We start from the raw sequence: 20,194 nt of genomic DNA on the forward strand, positions 1-20,194 counted from the left end.
AACAAACCAACTTCCAAAGTTGCAATAATATATTGTCTCTCAAAGGAGAAAAATAATTTATTTGTTCTACTTCAAACATATTCAGGGCTCAGTGAACCTGGAAAGGATGAGTGATAGATCCAGGAAAAAAAAAAAAGAAATAGAAGAAAAAAATACCAACAAAACCACAACCACACAACCCTCCAATGGAAGAAAAAACACACACACAAAATCAAAAAAAAACAAAACCACAAGAAATGTGGTAGGCAGAAATGATCTCATGCTCTCCCTGCACACACCCAAATAAAGAAATATCCGGTAATATTTTGAATTCTGGGCATCACCATACACGAGGGTATGCCTATGAATCAAGAGCAATTGGCCAGCATTCCTGGTAAGACTGAAGAACTGAAGATGAACAGAGAGTGCAAAAGACTCCAAGCTGATGAGTATTGAAATGCAATGGAGGCAAAAATGAGGGACAAGGTCAAAAAAAAAGGTAGTTATGGGGAATCAGACAAATTTAGCCAAAGACGGTTATTCTTATGTCAAGCAGAGTCACACAGAAAAATAAATGCTATTATAACATCTTCATTTATTGGCCATGTCATTTTACTATAAAGCATTCATCATAATTACTAGATTCAAATAAGCTCATTTTCGCTACATGAAGTGTAGTTTGACTTCAGAACAGTAAATACATGTAACCGTTTTCAGCTAAAGTACAAGAAAATTAAATTCAATGAAATTAAGAATTAAGTGATTTTCAGATTCTCCTTTTACTGCTTGCTTATCCATTTAGCATGTAAATAATAACAAAAATATATCAGTAAAGCTATATAACTAGCATTTATTCAGTTATTTCAGGCACACAAAGTGTAATAATTACCTTCTGAGCATTTTTCAGTCCACACACAATGAGAGGACAAGTATGCTGCGGGATGGTCAATAATTCAAATTCAATTTTTACATGTGGTAAAAAGTGACAAGATTGATAACAATATGCCATCCATTCTCATCAGTCACACTTAGTCCTCAGACCTCTATCATCTACAAATCCTGCTATACAATCAAAGAGAAAGAACTACTGAATTATTTATTAAAACTGACACCATCAATTACGCTCCCATGTAAAATGTCACCATGCAGCCATTTAAAGAATTATAATGCCCATTTTGGTAACTTTTGACCAGGTTAACAATGGCTCTGCTTTGGGAGAGGATGGCAGCTCTTCTCAGACATTCTGCATCTGAAGAGTGAAACTCATAAAACTCTGCCATTGCAAAGCTAAGTCTCATACTTCTGGCCAACACAAGTTAAAAGCGTGACACCAATACTCTTCTGAGTAAATCTTTTTTTTTTATTTTATTTTTTATCCGTATCACCTTTAATGTAATCTGAAAAGTCCACAGACGCATACCTAAAGTGACAGCCTTGGAATAGTCTTTCCACATTGCACGGCCAGCAACAGTGATCATCATTGATGCCAACAACCCTGAATAATAAAATATGGGTGATATTTCTTGGCAGCCAGCTAGGATCGCATGTCAAAGATTGAGTCTCTCAGTAGAGGCCAGGCACGCAGTTGCGTTGTTCCCTTTCCACAGGGTTCTCTGAATTTATGCACAATTTTCATGAAATTTCTATCACCTTTTAAAATCAGTGTTATTCATGTCTCTTAAAACATGAACTTAATAACTATATTATTGCTGTAGAGCATTACCAAACTCCTAGCACAACATTGCATTCAGGAGAGCAAGCTACATTCCGAAAACATCCTGTCTAGACAATTATGCAAAACCACGGCCCACGGAGGTATTTCCCAGAGACACCTGGTGGCCTTTGCTCTGAATAAATATGGCCCAATCACAGCTATAAAAGTTACACTTTCAACAGCACCCAGCAGTAAGGGAGAAACCTGAAAGCAATCTAATAGACAAGTGATATATAACCCCTCATACATACACCCTCAGCATGGAAAGGTGCCCAGATTCGCACAGTTTCTGTTCGTGGTGGTGTACAAGACAAAGACTGTGCCTATAACAGTAAATTAAATATGCCAAGACTGTCTGCTGGCACTAAGGCCAGCTGGCACAGAATTGCCTGTGTCCATACACCCTTACCCTTCAACATATACAACTGTTTGATGGAAACGTCTTTCAGCTTTCCCTCTCCCTAGCCATGAGCAGGATTTTTTTCAGGAGAACACTGGTTGATGCTGTCCAACACCTTGGCAGACTGTTCTAATAATTTAGTAATATAAACAACTGAGTTTCACAGTTCAAGAATGCCCTCTGGTAGTGTTGTTTTATCACTATAGACCTAAGTGACAAGTCCAGAGGGCTTACCTGCCCTGTGAACACAAAGTGGTAGTACATAAAAAATAAAGGGAGGTAACTGAAGGGGTTAGGACAAGCCAAGAAGCAACACAAGGGATGAACATCTTGTTACCAAAGATGTTAAATAGCCTTCCCCCACCTCCCACCCCGTTACTTCAGGAGAAATACTGGAAGCAATATATTTTTATTGGTCTTACTGTTGTTAGTATTTCAGGGCAATTAACATTGCAAGAAGTATTTTTCCCCAAATTCTGTTGTAGATAATTTACAATCTAATCCCAATTGCAATTCAGTGGTTGATCTAGATATAAATTCTTGCCATGTTCATAGAGCCCAGTGAAATCCCAATTAATATACTCAAAGCTTCTCCCTGCTTTCGACATTTAGCCAGATTACTTTGTGAATATCATTTCTTTTAGTTTCAGTGATATGAAAAGGCCACTGCTATGTCACATGCTCTACCACTGGCATTTTTAATGATGAACAGGTTCACTAACCACAAGGTCTAAATAGAGTTCTTGCTTAAACATATGTCTATTTACAATACGTATGTTTATACAAGACCAAATTGGCAGCAAAGGTACTCTTGTTAAATTTATCCTCTGGATCTTCAAGTAGGTTACTTCAAAATGGATGACAATTTAAAGGATACTTTCAAAAGCTTTTTCAGGAATCTATAGCTCTTACATGAGGAATCGTATGGCTCTTTAGACATCATTAACTCAGGTAAACGCCTCTTTTAAAGGAGTATTTGAACTGTCAGCAACAGGACATACCCCTCCTGATGTTAACGCTCATCTAAAACAGTGTTGAGCGTATGCTGTCTGCTCTCCATTAAACTGTAGTTAAAGAATAAAATTTCCACTTATTAAAATTACCGGGAGCAAGACAATTAAATGAAAGTCACAAGTGTTAACAGTTAAGTCTTGAGAATTAGAGAACAAAATCTTTACGGTAAGAATAATGAACCAAATTGTCCACAAATGAAATCCTAGTGGTTTAGAAAGATACTGGGCTGAAAGGAACAACTGATTTTTTGTTTTTATTTGGTTAAATTAAATTGAAAACAAAAAAAAACAAAAACAAAAAAAACCAACACCAAAATCATGCAAACACTGGAGAACTGCATTCCTGATTGCTAAATACACCTTGCCTTACTACAGAGCCTGTCAAAGGCATTCTTAAAAATATGTTTTTTTTAACAAAAAGTACTAAAACAGAAAAGTTTTTTTTTTTAAAGTAACATGGGTGCCATTTTAAAAATCCTCTTTCCAATTTTTTAAACTTTTTAATGAATTTCACCCCTACATTATATGCATTTTGTACTCATCTGAAATAGTCTTTCAAGTGAACGTATGAATATTATTTGTGAGTGGAAACAAAACAGCGTTTTGTTTCAAAACAAAACATAACTATCATTTTTAATGTAGTCTGAATCCTACACTATTGTCCCCCAAGCAAATCATCATCTTCTCTCCCTAGGGAGAGCAAGGGTGAGTCTCTCCGTGGAAAATCAGCAGCACTGCCCTAAAATCATTTCTTCTTCTCCCATCTTTGGTGGAAAATGTTTCCGCTTTCCATCTCGAGAATACCACTTGTGCCTCCTAAGAATGATTTTCAGAAAGAGTACAGTGGCCCATGAGATGGCTTTGTACAGACACAATGCAAGTCCAGAATTATTATTTTTCTTATTCAGCACCAGTTCTTCACCTAACCCACAACATGTGCAATGTCTCATCAGCGAGGCCTTTCTGATGGCTCAATACTACTGCAAGGCAATTAAAGTCTAAGCAAGTCACCTGCTCTTTTTTTTTTTTTTTATGGAGCTATTTAGTTACTTCCTTCAGTGCAGAAAAGAAAAAAAATGTATATTTACTGTTCTGATATAAAAGAAAATTTTGAGTAATATGGGATTTTTTTCTAAACCACTTCCTACCATTCTGCCGTGTCAGTGAGAGAAAGGGAGGGCAGGAGCCACACCATTGCTGGTAAGAGGTGGCCAGCAACTCTGTAGAAGTGCTCCGAATTTACTTGTTGGACAATCTACAACTGGGGTGAGACGTGTCTGAGTACATGAAATGGGTTACATGTTTAAGAGGGATTTGAGCCGCATTTAGAAATCCTTAAGGAACTGTGGCTGACTCTTGGTTTCTGATTCAAAAGGATATACAATAATTGCAAAGAAGTCCAGCAACTGTCAAGTGTAGAAAAAAAAAATGTTCAGGAAAAAGAACAGAGTTCTTCATCTCTGTCACTTCATTGAAGTAAGCAGATGAAAGCACTTAACAGCATTAAACTTCACTGTTAAAGACAACAGTTGGCCAACACTTACTTATGAGAAATCCAAAAATAAAATAACGCAATACAGGTGAGTAAAGCAGTTACATACTGCTCAAACAAAATAGTTCTGCAAAATTCTCAAACAGAGGTTTAATTAACGAATTTAAATGTCAGGCCAAAATTAACAGAATTCAAAAAGGGCAAAAGATTTGTACATTCATTTCACAGTTTCTTTAAGTACATCCTTTAGTTTCAATTCATTATCCACAAACACAAGCTGCACTCAGGTCTAACAAGAAACACTGCACAGTATGGTGCAACAATAGCAAAATATGCAATGAATGTGTTTATATACGAAATAAAGCAAAACTCACAGAATGTGAGCCAGCTGCATGTCACCCTAATTGTTTCAATCAAAAAAACCCACAAAACTATATAAACTGACCTTTAAGTTTTTAAATGATTGATCAGTTCAAAAATGCTGGAAAATTCATACTTTTCCACAAAACAATTTACATTATAATTATAATGAAAACCATAAAACAGATTCCATCAAAAAAGAAATCAAGTTGTATGACACATATTAAGCTTGCCATCAGAAAGTATCTTTTGTGGTAAAGTAAGGCTCCCAGCAAATAAAATCACTGAAACCAATAAAATTTGTAAAGACAAAGAAGTTAACTATGGTTAGTTGGTGTTTCTCCAGCATACTACTTAGTTTCCAACTTTTTATTTTTCTCTTCAGGAAGAATTAAGGAGAAAATAGCAAAACGGACATCTACATGAAGGCTCTCCTATGCATAAATTTGCACAGTTCAAGAAAACACATGATTTAAGACTATTTTTAGCTAAACCAGTCAAAAAGCTGCAGGAACATTTAGAAACAAGGTTTACATTGATTCAGTTTAAAATCAATAGACTTAATATAATGCTAAATAAGACAGAAACAAAAGAATTCAAAAATCTATCTCGACACTTTTTAATTAAAATCAGTTTAAAACTAATTCAACCAATTCATCAACTTGCATGGCTTGCATATTTAGATAAAGCTGATGGATCACGTCACTGTATGAAAGGGATAAAAACATGTAACAGAAGCTGGAAGAAAATAGCATAAGGCTTGCAAGCCAACTAGATGAGTGAAAAGGCAAGCAAAATCAAACTCTAAACTCAATGGAAATTTTAGGGCTGAACGGCATTTATTCTTGAAAAATGAACACTAATATATTGTCTCTCCACAGATAAGCATCAAACGTACCTTTTCTATTCACTATACAAGCATTCTGTATTTGATATTGAATTCTCAAGTCACTGACCACTTTCTACAACTGAGAGAAAGGCAGGAGGAATTGCTGGAGGAATGTTATCTTAATGCAGGACACAAAGTCACTGGAAATTCTTGGGGAGAATGAAACTTCTAAAAGCGAAATACGAGAAGTTTTAAACTTACTCAAGTGACCAAGCAATGGCACAGTTTTAAGAATCAGTATGTTTGGATTCTTGGTTAAACTCTCAGTATCAGTTTTGGTACTTCCTGGCTGTGCTTTGGGTTTTGTGTGTTTTGTTGGTGGTGGTTGGTTGGTTTAAAGCTTGCTTGCAACACGTGCAAAATAGAGTCAAAAGTAGTAATAACGACTATTATGCAATTGAGTCTTCTCTCCATTACTTATCACACCATATTGCTATTTCTGGTTCCATTTCTTTATTTCAGACAATGAAATAAAGAAGAGATGCCTGTTTTGTAGCCTTGGTAATCGCCAGCGACATAAAAACTGAAGTTACTTATTTATATTTTTGATAAATGTCTGATAAACATTTAGTTATTTAAAAGTAACTGTCCTCCTGACGGATATTTATCACCTTTTCATATTTGCATAAAGTCACCTCTAATCAGTTTGATATTTTGTACAAACTACCAGATGGCATTTGTGGCATGTCTGCAACACATCCTTTTAACCAAACAAAAAAAAATATAATCATTTATTTCTTCTTAGTAACTCAATATAAATGGCTACTAAAATTAGACATTAGCAGTGTCCATTATGATAAGAAAAATGTAAGCATATACTTAAGTATTCATATGAATAACCCAACAAGAGCACTTCTGCAGTTGGACAGTCGCACATCATTGTGGTACTTACTAATCATCTCTGCATGTTTTCTCTTTGAAACATTGTTCTATTGCTGAGCTATAACAAACAAACCATGTATGGCTGATTATGCCACTGCACTAACAATTACAAGTTGGCCCTTTTCCATTTTGTTTGTTAAAATCTTCATTAGTCATGTGGAAAGCTACTAAGCCATACAGAATCTAAAAATGTTACAAAAACGTATGCAAGTGTTTAGGAGTGAAAAGAAACCATTTCAGAATTTGTTTCTTAGCCATAAGACTATAATGAATATTAAATGACAGAATTAAATTAAGAAGAAAGCAGTCTCCTACCAGTAATAATGACTTACTTGTAAGTACAAGTAGTATGCAAACACCTTACCCATGAATCCACAGATAGTCATGGTAAAAAAATTACCAGCATAACTTCATTTTCTCTTTACTTTTTGAAGTCTTTAAAGTAACTACATCATTTTAATGTGCTTTGTACAAGTTTTAGACATATTTACAATATAGTCTGTCTAGTAGAGTTATACCAGTTACAAATTTACTACAAAAACAGCATCAAATTAACAAAAAAAAAAGGAACAGAACTCACTTCGTTGAAATATTAGTGAAAACAAGTAAATCACTGATCAGAAACCCAAGGGTACTCATGTGAATAAGGGTAAAGTCAGTTTTGCAGTGCAAGAAGGAACACCAGTATCTAGATACAGCTACTGCTGCATAAAAATGAATTAGCAATTCTCAAGGCTAAAAGACCCCTGCAGCTAATAATTTTTAAACAGCACAGGAAAAAAAAAAACCTCTGGGGGGACAGCAGGTGGAACAAAGCGTATGCATTCTATTAAATTAAAATATTATGAAAAGAAGAAAATCTATGTGGTAAAATCTTAATTTTGAACACCCTAAGGCGGAAAGAGTTATGTAAATTGAACATTGCCAGTCCCAAATTTCGGGACAGCCTTGTGGCTCTCTGGGACATGGGACTATGCTGTTTTATACAGTTGATCAGCTCCCTTAGAAAGTTGCATAGCTACCAAGGCCTAAATAATAAATAAATAAATATTAAAAAAAAAAAAGGCTCTCTCAAATCAGCATGAAATGCATGGAGTAACGCTAACAACTTGCAAGGCACAGCACAAATTATGACCTCCGAGATGCCTTGGTAAGGTCAAGTCACAGTACATAAGAAACCATATATAAGGTAACAGTATAGCTGCAAAAAGCAACCACAGACATAAAAGAATTAGGATGTGTTGACAAGAGGAACTCAAGTTTAAAGTATTTCCCCACAGCCCACACTGGGGGAAACCCACTCCTTGTAGTTCTGTAAATACTCAGCATGTTTTTACTACGGCGTCCATTAGTGATATTTATACACAGTGATGACCTCATTCTTTAGCACAGTGAATGAACATGAGAGGAAAAAAATAAAATATTTTGGTTGTGTATTTATCAGCATTTGAGCTCATTTAAATACTACTTGAATAACAATTATCTTTCTCAGTTGAGCAGAGCATCAGGTTGGCAGACTGTGCTTCACTTCTTCTCAAAGTGACAATTAACCTTGATATCAGTCTGCAAAGTGCTCTGTACTGGCAGCTGAATAGAATTATCATTATCATATAAATCATAAAGATTCTACTGAAACTGAGATAGCTGTCATCCCTCAGCTATTTGTGTTCAGCAAGGAGCAAAGCAGGTTGTTGTAGAGTAGTTTAGAAATGCGTCATCCTAGAGCCCTCACACTGTGGGCTTCTGAGGCTGTGTTTGTGGCTACTTGAAAATGTATGCCATACATGTATGCCTAAACACTCACAGTTAATATACATTATTAATTAAGTATCTCTCAGGGAGGTTTGTAATGCAATAGGTCATTATACTTCAATCATGAATTTAAATCTGATTTACAATACAGTAATTCCAGACCCAAATGAGATTTTCAAGTTGATAACGTGACGCCTATCAGCTAGACAGTTTCCCATCCCAACGATAGCGTTGATCACCTGATCTTTTTGTTCACAACTACAGCTTACAAATCAGAAGACCTATAATTCAGTTAATGCCAGATCAGACTGTGGAGGGTATACCCAGATAGACAGATTACAGTAGTTGTGTCCACAACAGCCCGTTGTGATACCACATTATATAGATGCTTCTTCCCTTCTAAGGCACCCCAGACGTGGAAGGAAGGAAGAAAATAGTCATCCTCTCTAAAAATTTCCCACCTTCAAACTTGCAATGACAAGGGACTGTGAAAATGTTTACAGCCATTTTTGATATGACACTTCATTTCTGTAACGTATGCACTGTGTGTCAAAGTGTTTTACTGCTCTCACTGCTACCGACAGGACATCCCTGTGAATAAGATATGGCAGTGAAGCAAGCTCTCTTTCACAAATATTTTATAGACAGGTCTTATTTTATCTGCAACAGAACACAAATAATTAAGACAAACAGCTAATTGGGGGCCAAGCAGGTGTTGGTATTTCTTTTTTTTTTTTTTTTTCCTCCCCCCTAGAGATAGCTACTAACTTTGAGCCAAATTATAGCAGACCTTATCCAAGAACCTCAGGAAAGAGAAAGGCAAGATGAAGAACATGCTCTTTGTACCTTCGGCACAAAGTGACCCCAGGAGAACATTTTTGGCAAGCACCGTGGCAGATTAGGTATAAGCAGGTGTGTTGCTGACCCAGCCAAAGTCACTCCTCCTGGGTGGGAGATAACAGTGCCCATGCTCCCACAAAGAATTGTGAATGAGCAAGCCAGGATGTTTCCTACAATGCTTGCTGCAGAAAAGTGAACTTATCCCAGTATAACATGGATCAATGCTAATGCCTGTCCAATAGTCAGAAGCCAGACATGCTTCTATAAAGCAATTCAATCAAGAATGCCACTTGTTTCAAGCTACCCAGCAAAATCTGAAATAAGGGGAACAGCCCATTTTCACACTGGAGACTTCAGCTAAATTTCTGTGCAACGATTAAGTCCAGTTAACTCCAGCCAGTGGCTTAACCTAGAAACTTTAGCAAATCCCACCCACTGTTACTTTCTGTTACTACACCAACTAGTGCTGCATTAACCTTAATTCTGAAACCGGCTTTCCTGTGAAGCCACTCTGGCTGCAAGCCCCACATTCGAAACTGATTTTTTTTTTTTCAGGTTTGCAACCCTAGCCTAAATACCACAGCCATGAGCCTAACAACCAGTTATTTGTAATCAAGAAATCTGAAATTCTGTGCTAGGCGGACATCTAATACTTCATTCATAAACTTCTCTGAAATTAAATGCATTACTCGCATGCTATCCATACAATTTTGAAGGGATATAACATGCCTAATTTTACAGGTAATACATATATTTATTTGTCTTATGCAGGCTACCCAAGGTACCAAATAATATGTGCTCAGCATTTTTAAGTTCTATGGATCACATCTATGGTAAAACAGGACTCAAAAATCTCTCTTTTGCTCAGTAGTATAAAGTCCTAGACACTGCCTTCTTACTTGTTAGCAGACTAATTACAAGTTAGTGTAATAAAACATTAATTTTGTCATTTTTGCATTAGAACACGGTAAAATGTAAAATAAATCTAATTTGTTACTACATGTTTTTATGCATTACCCATGTAATTACGACAGATGTATTAAATACAGCCCTGGTGTTATAGGGGAAAAAAAAAAAGAATCTTCTTCGGCAGTTTTAAAATTATAATAAGAAGGATAATCACCTTTCTTAGATTCAGAACATAGATTTTCAGTGGTCATTACTGTCAATGATTCCCCAACAAAAGTTAAATTGAATATCATCTAATCATGAAGATATAAAAAGCCCTACTCTCATAAAAGTGGACCTATACTAAAAGGAATGCAATAATTTCAAAAGAATGAAATTTTTGGTTATTTCTCCACTGAACAATATCATCATTTTCAGCTAAACAAATTTCTGTATGAAGAGACACTACTGGATTTTATATAAGAAGACTATCTATATTCAGGCAATTTAGAACATGCTTAGAATGCTTTTAAAAGCTCTAAATTTCAAAAAGGCCATACTAAGGTCCAGGTTTCATAACTGTTATGCTAAGCTTTAAACTTAAAAAATAAACATGAAAGATGTAAGCTCTAAGTTGTCAGCTGTGTCAGGTGTTACTGAAAGAGTAATTGATGTAACAGAGGACAGCCTATTCTTCAAATATAACTCAATCTCCTAAATTAGGTACAAACCTTTCTATTTTAGTCTTAGCTAGAGAATCAACATCTCAGCCTCCACAATGTTTACAGCATTAAAAGGCTACAAACAACAAGGAAGCATATTATCACTCACCTATAGCCTTCTCGAGGCACTGCATGCATCTCAAGTTAATAAAGGCCACATAAATACGGCTTTTGTGCATAGCAGACAGTAAATCATGTATTTAATTACATATTTCTCTGTAAAAAACAGAAACAGTTGGCTCTCTGCTATTTTTGTTAACATTAATCAGAGGAAACTTCAGATTCTGGCATAAATTTGACTATCATATAAAAGGTAATATTTAAAATACATAATGCCTTACCACACAAACACGAGCTGCCATATGTGAGGCGCTGCTAAGCATAGTTTCTATTAAGCCGATACACAGTAACTGGCTTCTTTCCAAGCAACATGGAAGTGTTTAAAAAACCCTGTTTAATCCAATTCCACAGCTTTGAAACAAAAATAAATTAAAGTGCTGCAAGAACTGTTAAAATGAAAAATTAAAGGCATGTAAATAAGTGAAAAAATAAATTGTCAGAGAAAATGAAAACAAAGATTATTTCAAGTAGATATCTTAATTGTAATTAGCAACATTTGGCATGTGTTATGATATGATTCAAAGCTGTAGCCAATTAGATACCCCAAAAAGCTTGTAACAAAGCTGCAAATGTGTAACTACAGCATAAATAAGTTTTATTGCACACCAAGAAAACAGCACCCAGATCAATTTCATAGTTTGTTCCCGAAAGGCTGTAAAGCCTGCTCTGTTATTAGTTCATGACTTTTTATTCTTAAACTGCAGCTTGCCTGCTAGGAGATTTTGGAAAACTATTTCATTAGACTATTAATTGTAAATCTGTAAACATTTAGCGTATATTAAGAATAAAAGACAAATTACAGCATTGCCTTAGACTGTCATGCCTATGTAAAAACAAACAAACAAACAAAACAAGCAAAGAGATGAAAGAATAAAGTATGCAAGTTAACAGCTGTTAAAAAGCTGCAGAATCGTGGTGTTGAAACTGAGAAAGATTTATTTAGTTATTTATTTATTAAGATTCCCAAAGGAAAAAAAATCATTAGTTTTTCTTTCGCAGACATAAAAGATACACAATGGCATTCAGGAAATAACATGACTTTTTTACGTGCCTTTTTAAAGTTTTCTTAAAAAGGAAATATTTTTACAGTATTACTTTAAAGATCAGAATTCAAATTCTGATCAAATGTGGGCGTACTGAACTCAACAGTATTCGGCGCTTCTGAGATTGTGCCATTTATTTAAGGAAACAAATACTTCATTATCAGTAATGCTGTCAGTCCTAACCAACAGACAAAGTACCTTCCATTTCCCCCATTTATTCAATAATGAGTAATTTACTAAAGGGTAATGAGTTGCTAATAAAAGCATGTTTCTTACATGATTATTATGAAATGTAAGTAACTGCTTGTTCAGTGCAACAATACTTACTACAGTCACTTCCAAATAACTCTGCTCTATCAAATTTCTGCAAAGAAATTGACTCTTATGTGGTTTTCATACAAAACACTAGACTACATTTAGAAAAAAATAGAAAAAAAGCACCACAGAAACAGCTAACTGAATTTAAAAGCTACAAATATAACTACTTCTTTACCAAGTCTCCTAACAACAAGGCAAAGTCTCAGCCAACATGGTTTTGTTTCCCTTGCTGGCAAGCAATGACTGTTTATTTGACACACTTATTTTAGGTTTTGGTGGGGAGACATTGGTTTTTGGTGTTTTATGATGGCTGTATTGAAGAGATTACAAAAACATATGCATACAATATCATTTTTATGCTATAAACCACGTTCAGGATGGCAGGAAAAGTTTTTCTTCAGGTAAATAAGAGGCCAAAAGCAATGTCTATGGAAGGTAGTCTGAAAAATTCTGGACCAGAAAGCATTGAGGACTGTCCTTGTTATACTTCCTAACAGGGTAGCTTACAAAGACAAGTTGAACCAGATATAAACCCACTGGAAGAAAAATTTCTCTGTTCAGGATTTTCTGCACCATAAATATTAGAGTGTTTTTTTGTTTTACTTTATTTTACCCTTGGTATAATCATCCACTCCACCCTCCCAATACTTGAGTTTAAACTAGAGCTTTAATTCTCTTGTACACTAAACACACTACAAATATTAAGGATCCATGGATCCTTCCATGTCCCCTATAAACTCCTTTCTGGGCACTTGCATGTCTTTTTCTGCTTCAAAGAACGGGCAATCATCATGACCCCCTCATTACATCCAAATCTCCACCCATACTTCTGGTTCAGCTGTTCCAGGGAACAAGTTATGGCATCCCCTTGTTCTTCCAAATGTACACTAACACAATGCTTGCTGAACTATTTTCATTCTTTGCTAATACAGTTTTCTCTTCTCTTTTCCTTCTAGGAGAGAAGGGGTCACCATTGGAAAACTGGCAGAACTGGCAGGAATAATACAGTGGTATTGTTACACCAGGAGGTACCCATGGGTGCTGTCAGCCTGTTCCTTGTTTTGTCATGGGTGAGTGAAGTTGCTAGTTCTGGCAAGCAGCCAGCGGCAGGATCCCTTTACTGCTCCCCCCGCCCCTCCTCTCTCCCCAGTGGTCTTCTTTAAGAGTTGCTTAGGCTTCTAGCCACCAATGCTTGCAACGGATCCTGCAGCTTTTGAGGGCTACCTCTAGCCAATCCTAAAATCACCCCCTCTACAGCAAGCAGAAAATGACTCAACTGGAGATTCAAACTTTAGTTTATTAAATTAAAAAAAATATGTAATTTGTTTCTTTGCTATCTTACACCTATGAAAGGGAAGGGCAGTGGCCAGCACAGTGCTGTCTAGTACTTTTTCATCTCAAACATACATTTTCCAAGATATCAGATCACTAAGAAACATCAGCTATATTTTAGATATTTAAGTACAGTGCATCTTGACACATGGAAAACCCACAAAAAGAAACATGCATGCATTATTTTTAATAACAGATACTTCAAGAACAATACTCCATCAAAAGGTCAACAGTCAAAAACAGATATTTTTTTAAAACATGTTTTAGTAGAGCTGCATATTTCAGACCTTAAGGCACATCTGACACTTTCCTGTATTGTCCTAAAAGAAAATAGCTAAAGGAATTAAAAGATTATATATTAAAATGTAACTTGATCCTTTTCATCCAAGGTACTTCAGAATATCATGGTAATAAATCCAAAATAATAGTTATAAAAAAACAGGCAAACTCAAGTGATAAAATATAATATAGTTGCTATTATAAAATATAATCCCAGTGCAATCATCAATTTACTTGTTCTTAGGATATGTTCCTTGCTGCTTTTGAAGCAGAAAGGGAATCAACATTAAAAAATAAAGCAGTTGCAATGGCACTCAAAAAGGTTTTACATTCATTCTTTTACCCTCAAATGAATGTTGATATTTCATAGATTTAAAACAACGGGATCCTGAGCATTAACATCACCGCTCTGAGGCTCATCTTTTTGATGAATTTTTGCTATTTGCTATAAATTATGAAGAGGTCCAGCCAGGAGAAGTTATATATAGTTTTGTGTCACACTTTCTCTAAAAGGTTATAGGAAATTAGCTGCAGATCAAAGTAAGCCTACATAGGCAGAAGGTAAACTCCACGGGTAATGTAACGTAACAGGAAGAGAGCCCAGATTCATGCCAAGGAAGCTGGAAATGCTTGTGAAGAAAAATGTTCAAAGAAAGCATTCCTTATTCCCGTTTTCATCTTGCTCACACATTAGCATCACATGCATCACAGTCATGTGCCTGTGGCAACAAAGTGATGCATCCTTAACTAAAACAATCAAAGTCACTGAGAGCAGTTTATTTTAAAATAGAGATATAAGCTGCTACATCTTGAGGGATTTTTTTTTTCCCCACTTGAATTTGGCACCCAGGTTCTCCTTCAATGAAATCCCTACCAGAAGAAACTGATGTCATGAGCACAAGATCTAAAACAAAACAAACAAAACCGGATCAAAAAACAGTAAGGCATCTATTTGCTCACATTGTAAAGCAATGTGAGCATCCATGATTGAGATGGGTGTATGCACATGGGGAAGAGAGGAAGATCTCCTTGAGCAAGAGGTAATGAAGGAGAATTGGGTATGCCAGGGTAGCATGACAGATAGTGACTGTACCTGCTGCTCTAACTCCTTGCACTTCTATCACTCTGCATTGCGGAGTAATGCTGACAGTCCTTTCCCTCTGGTCTTCCTATGAAATCGTGCTAACGTTTGTTTTCTGCTCCTGACACGTGCCATCTCCTTAGCTTTAAAGTACTATGAGGCAAGAGCTTAAACAAATGGCCCCAAGAGAAGAACTTAGATCGACGGGATTCACATAATCCCTTAGAGTTGTGAAGATCATGGCCTCACCATTTTAACAAAAACAGAGCCAGAGCAATATTGAACAGGAATGTCAGCCTTAATGTAGTCATTAATAGCACAAGAGGCATGCATGAGGCACACTGACCTCTCCCCCTAAACCAAGTCAAATAATTTTCCCGCTCCACTTGACTCCTCTCTATATCACCCCAAGAAGAACTGAGTTTTAGCAATCTTTTCAGTGTGATTGGCTTTCAGAGCTGAAATACGACGGTCAGATATGTTGGTTGTTTGTCAGTTTTGCGGACAGCATAAGAAGCAATGAATTAATGTAATGATTCAAAACGAATAGAAGAGATAAAGCTACATGCAGGGTGTTAAATTGATTATTTTGGAACGTGTATCAGTCATTTTGTCCACTAAGCTACACAGCTGCTTAAAGTCTATTTCTGAGCCTCAAGCATCACCCATATTGCTACAGGGAAAAGGAAATAAAATGAATACACATAAAAAGAATTGCAGTAAATACACAGAAAAGAGAAGGACGGTGACACCTATTGCAGAGGACATCAAAAGAAAACATAGAGGAAGATCGGTAACAACAATGACTTAATAGGAAAATTCTGAGCAGTTGCTCCAAATGTTGTCCACAGAGAGCTGCTATTCGCTTTATGCTGGCTCTCCTTGTTTCCAGCTGTTAAGTTCAGATTGAAAGAAGCTAAAAATACATGAAATGCTTTCCAGATATTATTTTCCCATGTAACCAATTGGTATTAGTTGCCACAGAGATGTTCTCTTGCCAGCAAGAAGGGAAATAGTATACAATGCTGACAATAGGTGTATTCTGATATCTGCTGTCTTTGACAAGATGCTGTTCAAAATATAGGAAAGTTTTAAATGGCATTATTTTAGCTACAGAAATTCCCAACTAGTCCTATATTCTAGCAGTGCAACATATGAAAATGATACTGAAAGATTAGGGGTTTTTTTGTTTGTTTGTTTTTAAATCACCTGTGAGAAAAGGTATACTCTGTATTACTCTGAGGTATCAGATGCGCAACATTTTCAGCAATCAAGTTGTGGTGTTTCAGTGAGAAGGAAAAAAAAAACAAGAGAGCAGGCTGCAAAATCTCTACAATTTAGCTATATTGTTTCCTGACAAACTAAAATGTCACAATGCTGCTGATTTAAAATACAAACGTACCTGCTTAGCATTCATGACTCTCCTTGACAGTAAATTAAGCTCTGCACAAAAGGGGGGGAACACATACCAGAAAACATCCAGTTCTTTCTGTAAAACGTGATGTATAACAGACCTTATTTTACATGCCTTCCTCCGAAAATAGCAATGATTACACCGCTCAACTCCCACACACCCCCTGACCTGACTTTCTGACACTTAGTACATTATATATTCTCGGTCCTGGGGAATGATCCAAAGTTTGTCAACAGGACTCCTTTTATTGCCAGAACACAAACTACAGCATACAAAATACATTACTGAGGGAAACAGGCAACCCTGACTTCTTATGAGATTAAATCCTCTTTTAAAGAGGGATGTGATAGGGGTTTTTTTATTATTTTTTAAATGAATTCTGAAATACACAGCTTTCCATAGTTTTGGAAAAAGATACTGCAAGTCACAGCAGTGATAATCTGCCAATTACAAAGCACATGTGCAAGCAAGACTTTTTTTTTTTTTGTCTTTCAGGCAAACAAGAAGATTATATAGCCTATTCTTTTTGGGGGGATGAGGCGGGGGAAGTGTTAACATTGCAGCTGCCGCAGAAGTGGAAGCTGCAACTCCCTTGGAGCTTGTATCGACTCGGTAGCCTACCATGCCATTAAGAGATGCTACTGTACTAGAGAAATTGTTCCATTTTCTTTTTTTTTTCCTCCCAGAAAGAGACAAACACGAAGGTTTGGCTTGCTGTAGTTAACTGGAAGTCTTCCAGCATATCTTGCGATATTCCACCCAAGTTCCAATTCAGCTCAATATCCTGAGTATCAAAAGTTCCTAAGAACCTTCTTAGATAGTATTCGTGAATTTTGACGTTTTCCTTTGCATCTGGTGACATTTAGTTTGGAGCTTTATCAGATAGCTATTGCCCAAGCATGATTTATTTTATATATAAAATTCCCCACTGAAATAAGAAAGGACAAACAGTGAAGGGAGGCTGGAATTGCAACCATTTCAAGCAGCCTTAATTTGTAAGGAACTTATTTTTATGAAATGTAACTTCTTAACTGAAAAGATACCACCACTTATAACAATGACCTAACTTCTACTAAAAACAAGAAAGTATGTGTCAATACTTTAGGGTAAGAGATAGTCTATTGCAGCTTGGCTTTCTTCATTATGCTAAAGAACCATGTCTGGCTGATGTATTTATTTTGTAATGTTTAACTATAATAGAAAATAGATGAAGTTCAAATGAAAACACTGTTTAGACTGTGTCAACAGAGCATAAAACTAAATGAAGTAATTCCGAATCGACTATAAAACATATTTGCTAATAGTAAAATTACTAATGGTTATCTATCAGGATCACAGCAGACACTAAGTTAGATGCAATTTTTTGATTTTGCAAAACAGCATCATGCAGTGCATTTCATTGCTATTTTATCATTAGTGTAAATAATTCAAAAACAAAGCAAAACAGGAAATCTGCAGCTCACTTTTTTTTTTTTAACTGCAAGTCACCAAAGGGCTTTCTACTAAGACAGCCAATGCTCAGTTTACATTTGCTAGCAAAAGAAAAGCAAACAACAGTATTTTGTATACTGAAAAAACTGCTTTGTTACAAGGGAAGGATTCAGAAAACCAGAACAAATGCTACTGCTGTAAAAACTATAAGTCTTCTAGACTCAGTTCAAAGACATACGCATTCTTCTACAACAGACTGAAGTTTCATATTCATCTCAGCAAATCAATCCACTAATAGGCATCAGTCATCAACACCTAAGTAAAGACCTGCCGTTTGAAACAGCTTTGAAGTGATTGGAATTGCACACAGTTGTAAGTATGACAGAACAGCTTAGCTATTAAAATATTTCATCTAGCAAAGAACTGTTCATCCTAATTGACTGAAATACTCTTTGAATGCTATTATTACAAGGCTACTTTGCTATGCAATGCTTTAGTATGTAGCCACTTGACTTATATCTTGAGACCCAGCACAACCACATCAAATCTTGTTAGAATATTTTCTCACACATGCTTTTGTCAAGAGACCAAAACAATAAAGCCAACTGTCATTTTTACTACCAGTTGCTTAGTTAATTCGATACTGAAACGTACTGGGATTCATTACAAAAGCTGCGTGCAATCAGCCATTTCTATCAATCTTGCCTTTTACCACGCCGATAGAACAAACGCGAGCAACCACATCAGCTGGAGTCAGCCAGCAGGACAGGATGGAGCTGCTCACCTGCCCCGTGCCCAACTGCTCACTGCCAGCAGTACCACTGCACGGCTTCACCAAACAGTGCTGAGCAGCCCTCGTGCATGCCCTGCACAGACCACGTCTCAAGCTGATGGGCAAGAAGCCCCGGACAGACATCTGAAAACAATCACACACCACCCCAGCTGCAAAGCAATGAGGTTTTCTAGGCCTGCCTCATTACTCCTTTCAAAGCAGATTTAACAAACACCGTTAAGTAAATACCTCACCAAAAAAAAAATATTAAAAAAAAGCGGTAATTATTAAGAAGCATATGTGATGATAGCCTCCATTTCAGGAAGTTTCCACTATCATAATTGATCACCAGAAACACAGTCAGAAGATTAATAATAGTTTGCGCTTGTAGCATTTTTCCTTCTCCATTATATTCACAGTGTGTTAACAATTTGCAAGAAAAAGGAATCAAACACACCAGTAACTGCCACCAAAATTACACTTCACAGAATCAAAAAAAAAAAAAAGCTGTCTATTTAATACCTCAAATAAGAGATGATTTGATTTTTACCTTGTATCTATCAACACATCATACTTTTCATTAGTTTTTACCATTACTTTTGCTACCAGGAAGTATGTCACATCAATTCTTTGTATGCAGGCAAACATGTTATCTGTCATCTTTTATTCCAAAACTGCTCATCAGCATGAAGGAGTGGATACAGTTACCCCTGTCCTCTATGTATTTTCCACAATTCCACATACTCCATTTCCATATTCCAAATTAAAAGAAATCCATGTGAACTTACCTACAGTTGGGAGGAGGGTCTAATGTAATTTCTGCAAGTTCTTTCTGAATTCTTGAGAAGGAGAAAAAAAAAAAGACATCAGGACTTTATTTTTGCAAAATATTTCATTCAACTTCATAAACATTTCTACAGCAATTAATAATAATAATATGTCTTAACATTTCTAATGGAAAGATAATGCTATAAGGTTTCATGAAACTGCTTGAGATCAAGATGCTAAAAAACAAACTTTTTTTTTTTTAAATGAGCACCCAAATATCGGATGAGTTATTCCATGCACAGCCACCTACAAAACCCTGCTTTTCCTACAGGTCAGGGTTCTCAGCTCTCATACACCTTAATTCTCCATTTACCCTCTGTCTATATGCCTTACAGCCCTCTGCCTTGCTCTCCAGAACATTTAGCTTGATATCTCCTGTGCATTTGAGTTTTTTTGCTCCATCAGTACAACATTGTTGTCCGTCATCCTCACCCCTGCTCTGACATACAGAGCCTGGTCCAGCCTTCTCCATGTCTCCTTGCAGGTGTCGGGGAGCTGCTATGAAGCCCCCCTACTGCTGAACGTGCTGTTTCTTTGTACTAATAGGCCCCAAACTGGAAAGGTTATTGCAGATGCAGCCTAACGAGTGGTGAGTAAAGGTGGGTGACTGATTCCCTCTACCTACTGACTATGCTCCAGTTAACG

General features: G+C 36.3%; 1 protein-coding gene across 3 annotated transcripts in view; it reads right to left on the reverse strand.

Moving 5' to 3' along the window:
• Window positions 1-20,194, reverse strand: part of UBE2E2 (ubiquitin conjugating enzyme E2 E2) — a 213,046-nt gene that overhangs the window by 180,453 nt on the left and 12,399 nt on the right. For all 3 annotated transcript variants that reach the window (XM_083825085.1, XM_083825084.1, XM_083825086.1), the window contains exon 3: window positions 19,510-19,560. In XM_083825085.1, coding sequence (XP_083681211.1) covers window positions 19,510-19,560 — 51 coding nt within the window. The remainder of the gene's footprint in view (window positions 1-19,509; window positions 19,561-20,194) is intronic.

Source organism: Anser anser (assembly GCF_964211835.1).
Source record: "Anser anser genome assembly, chromosome: 2".
NCBI classification, from domain to species: Eukaryota; Metazoa; Chordata; class Aves; order Anseriformes; family Anatidae; genus Anser; species Anser anser.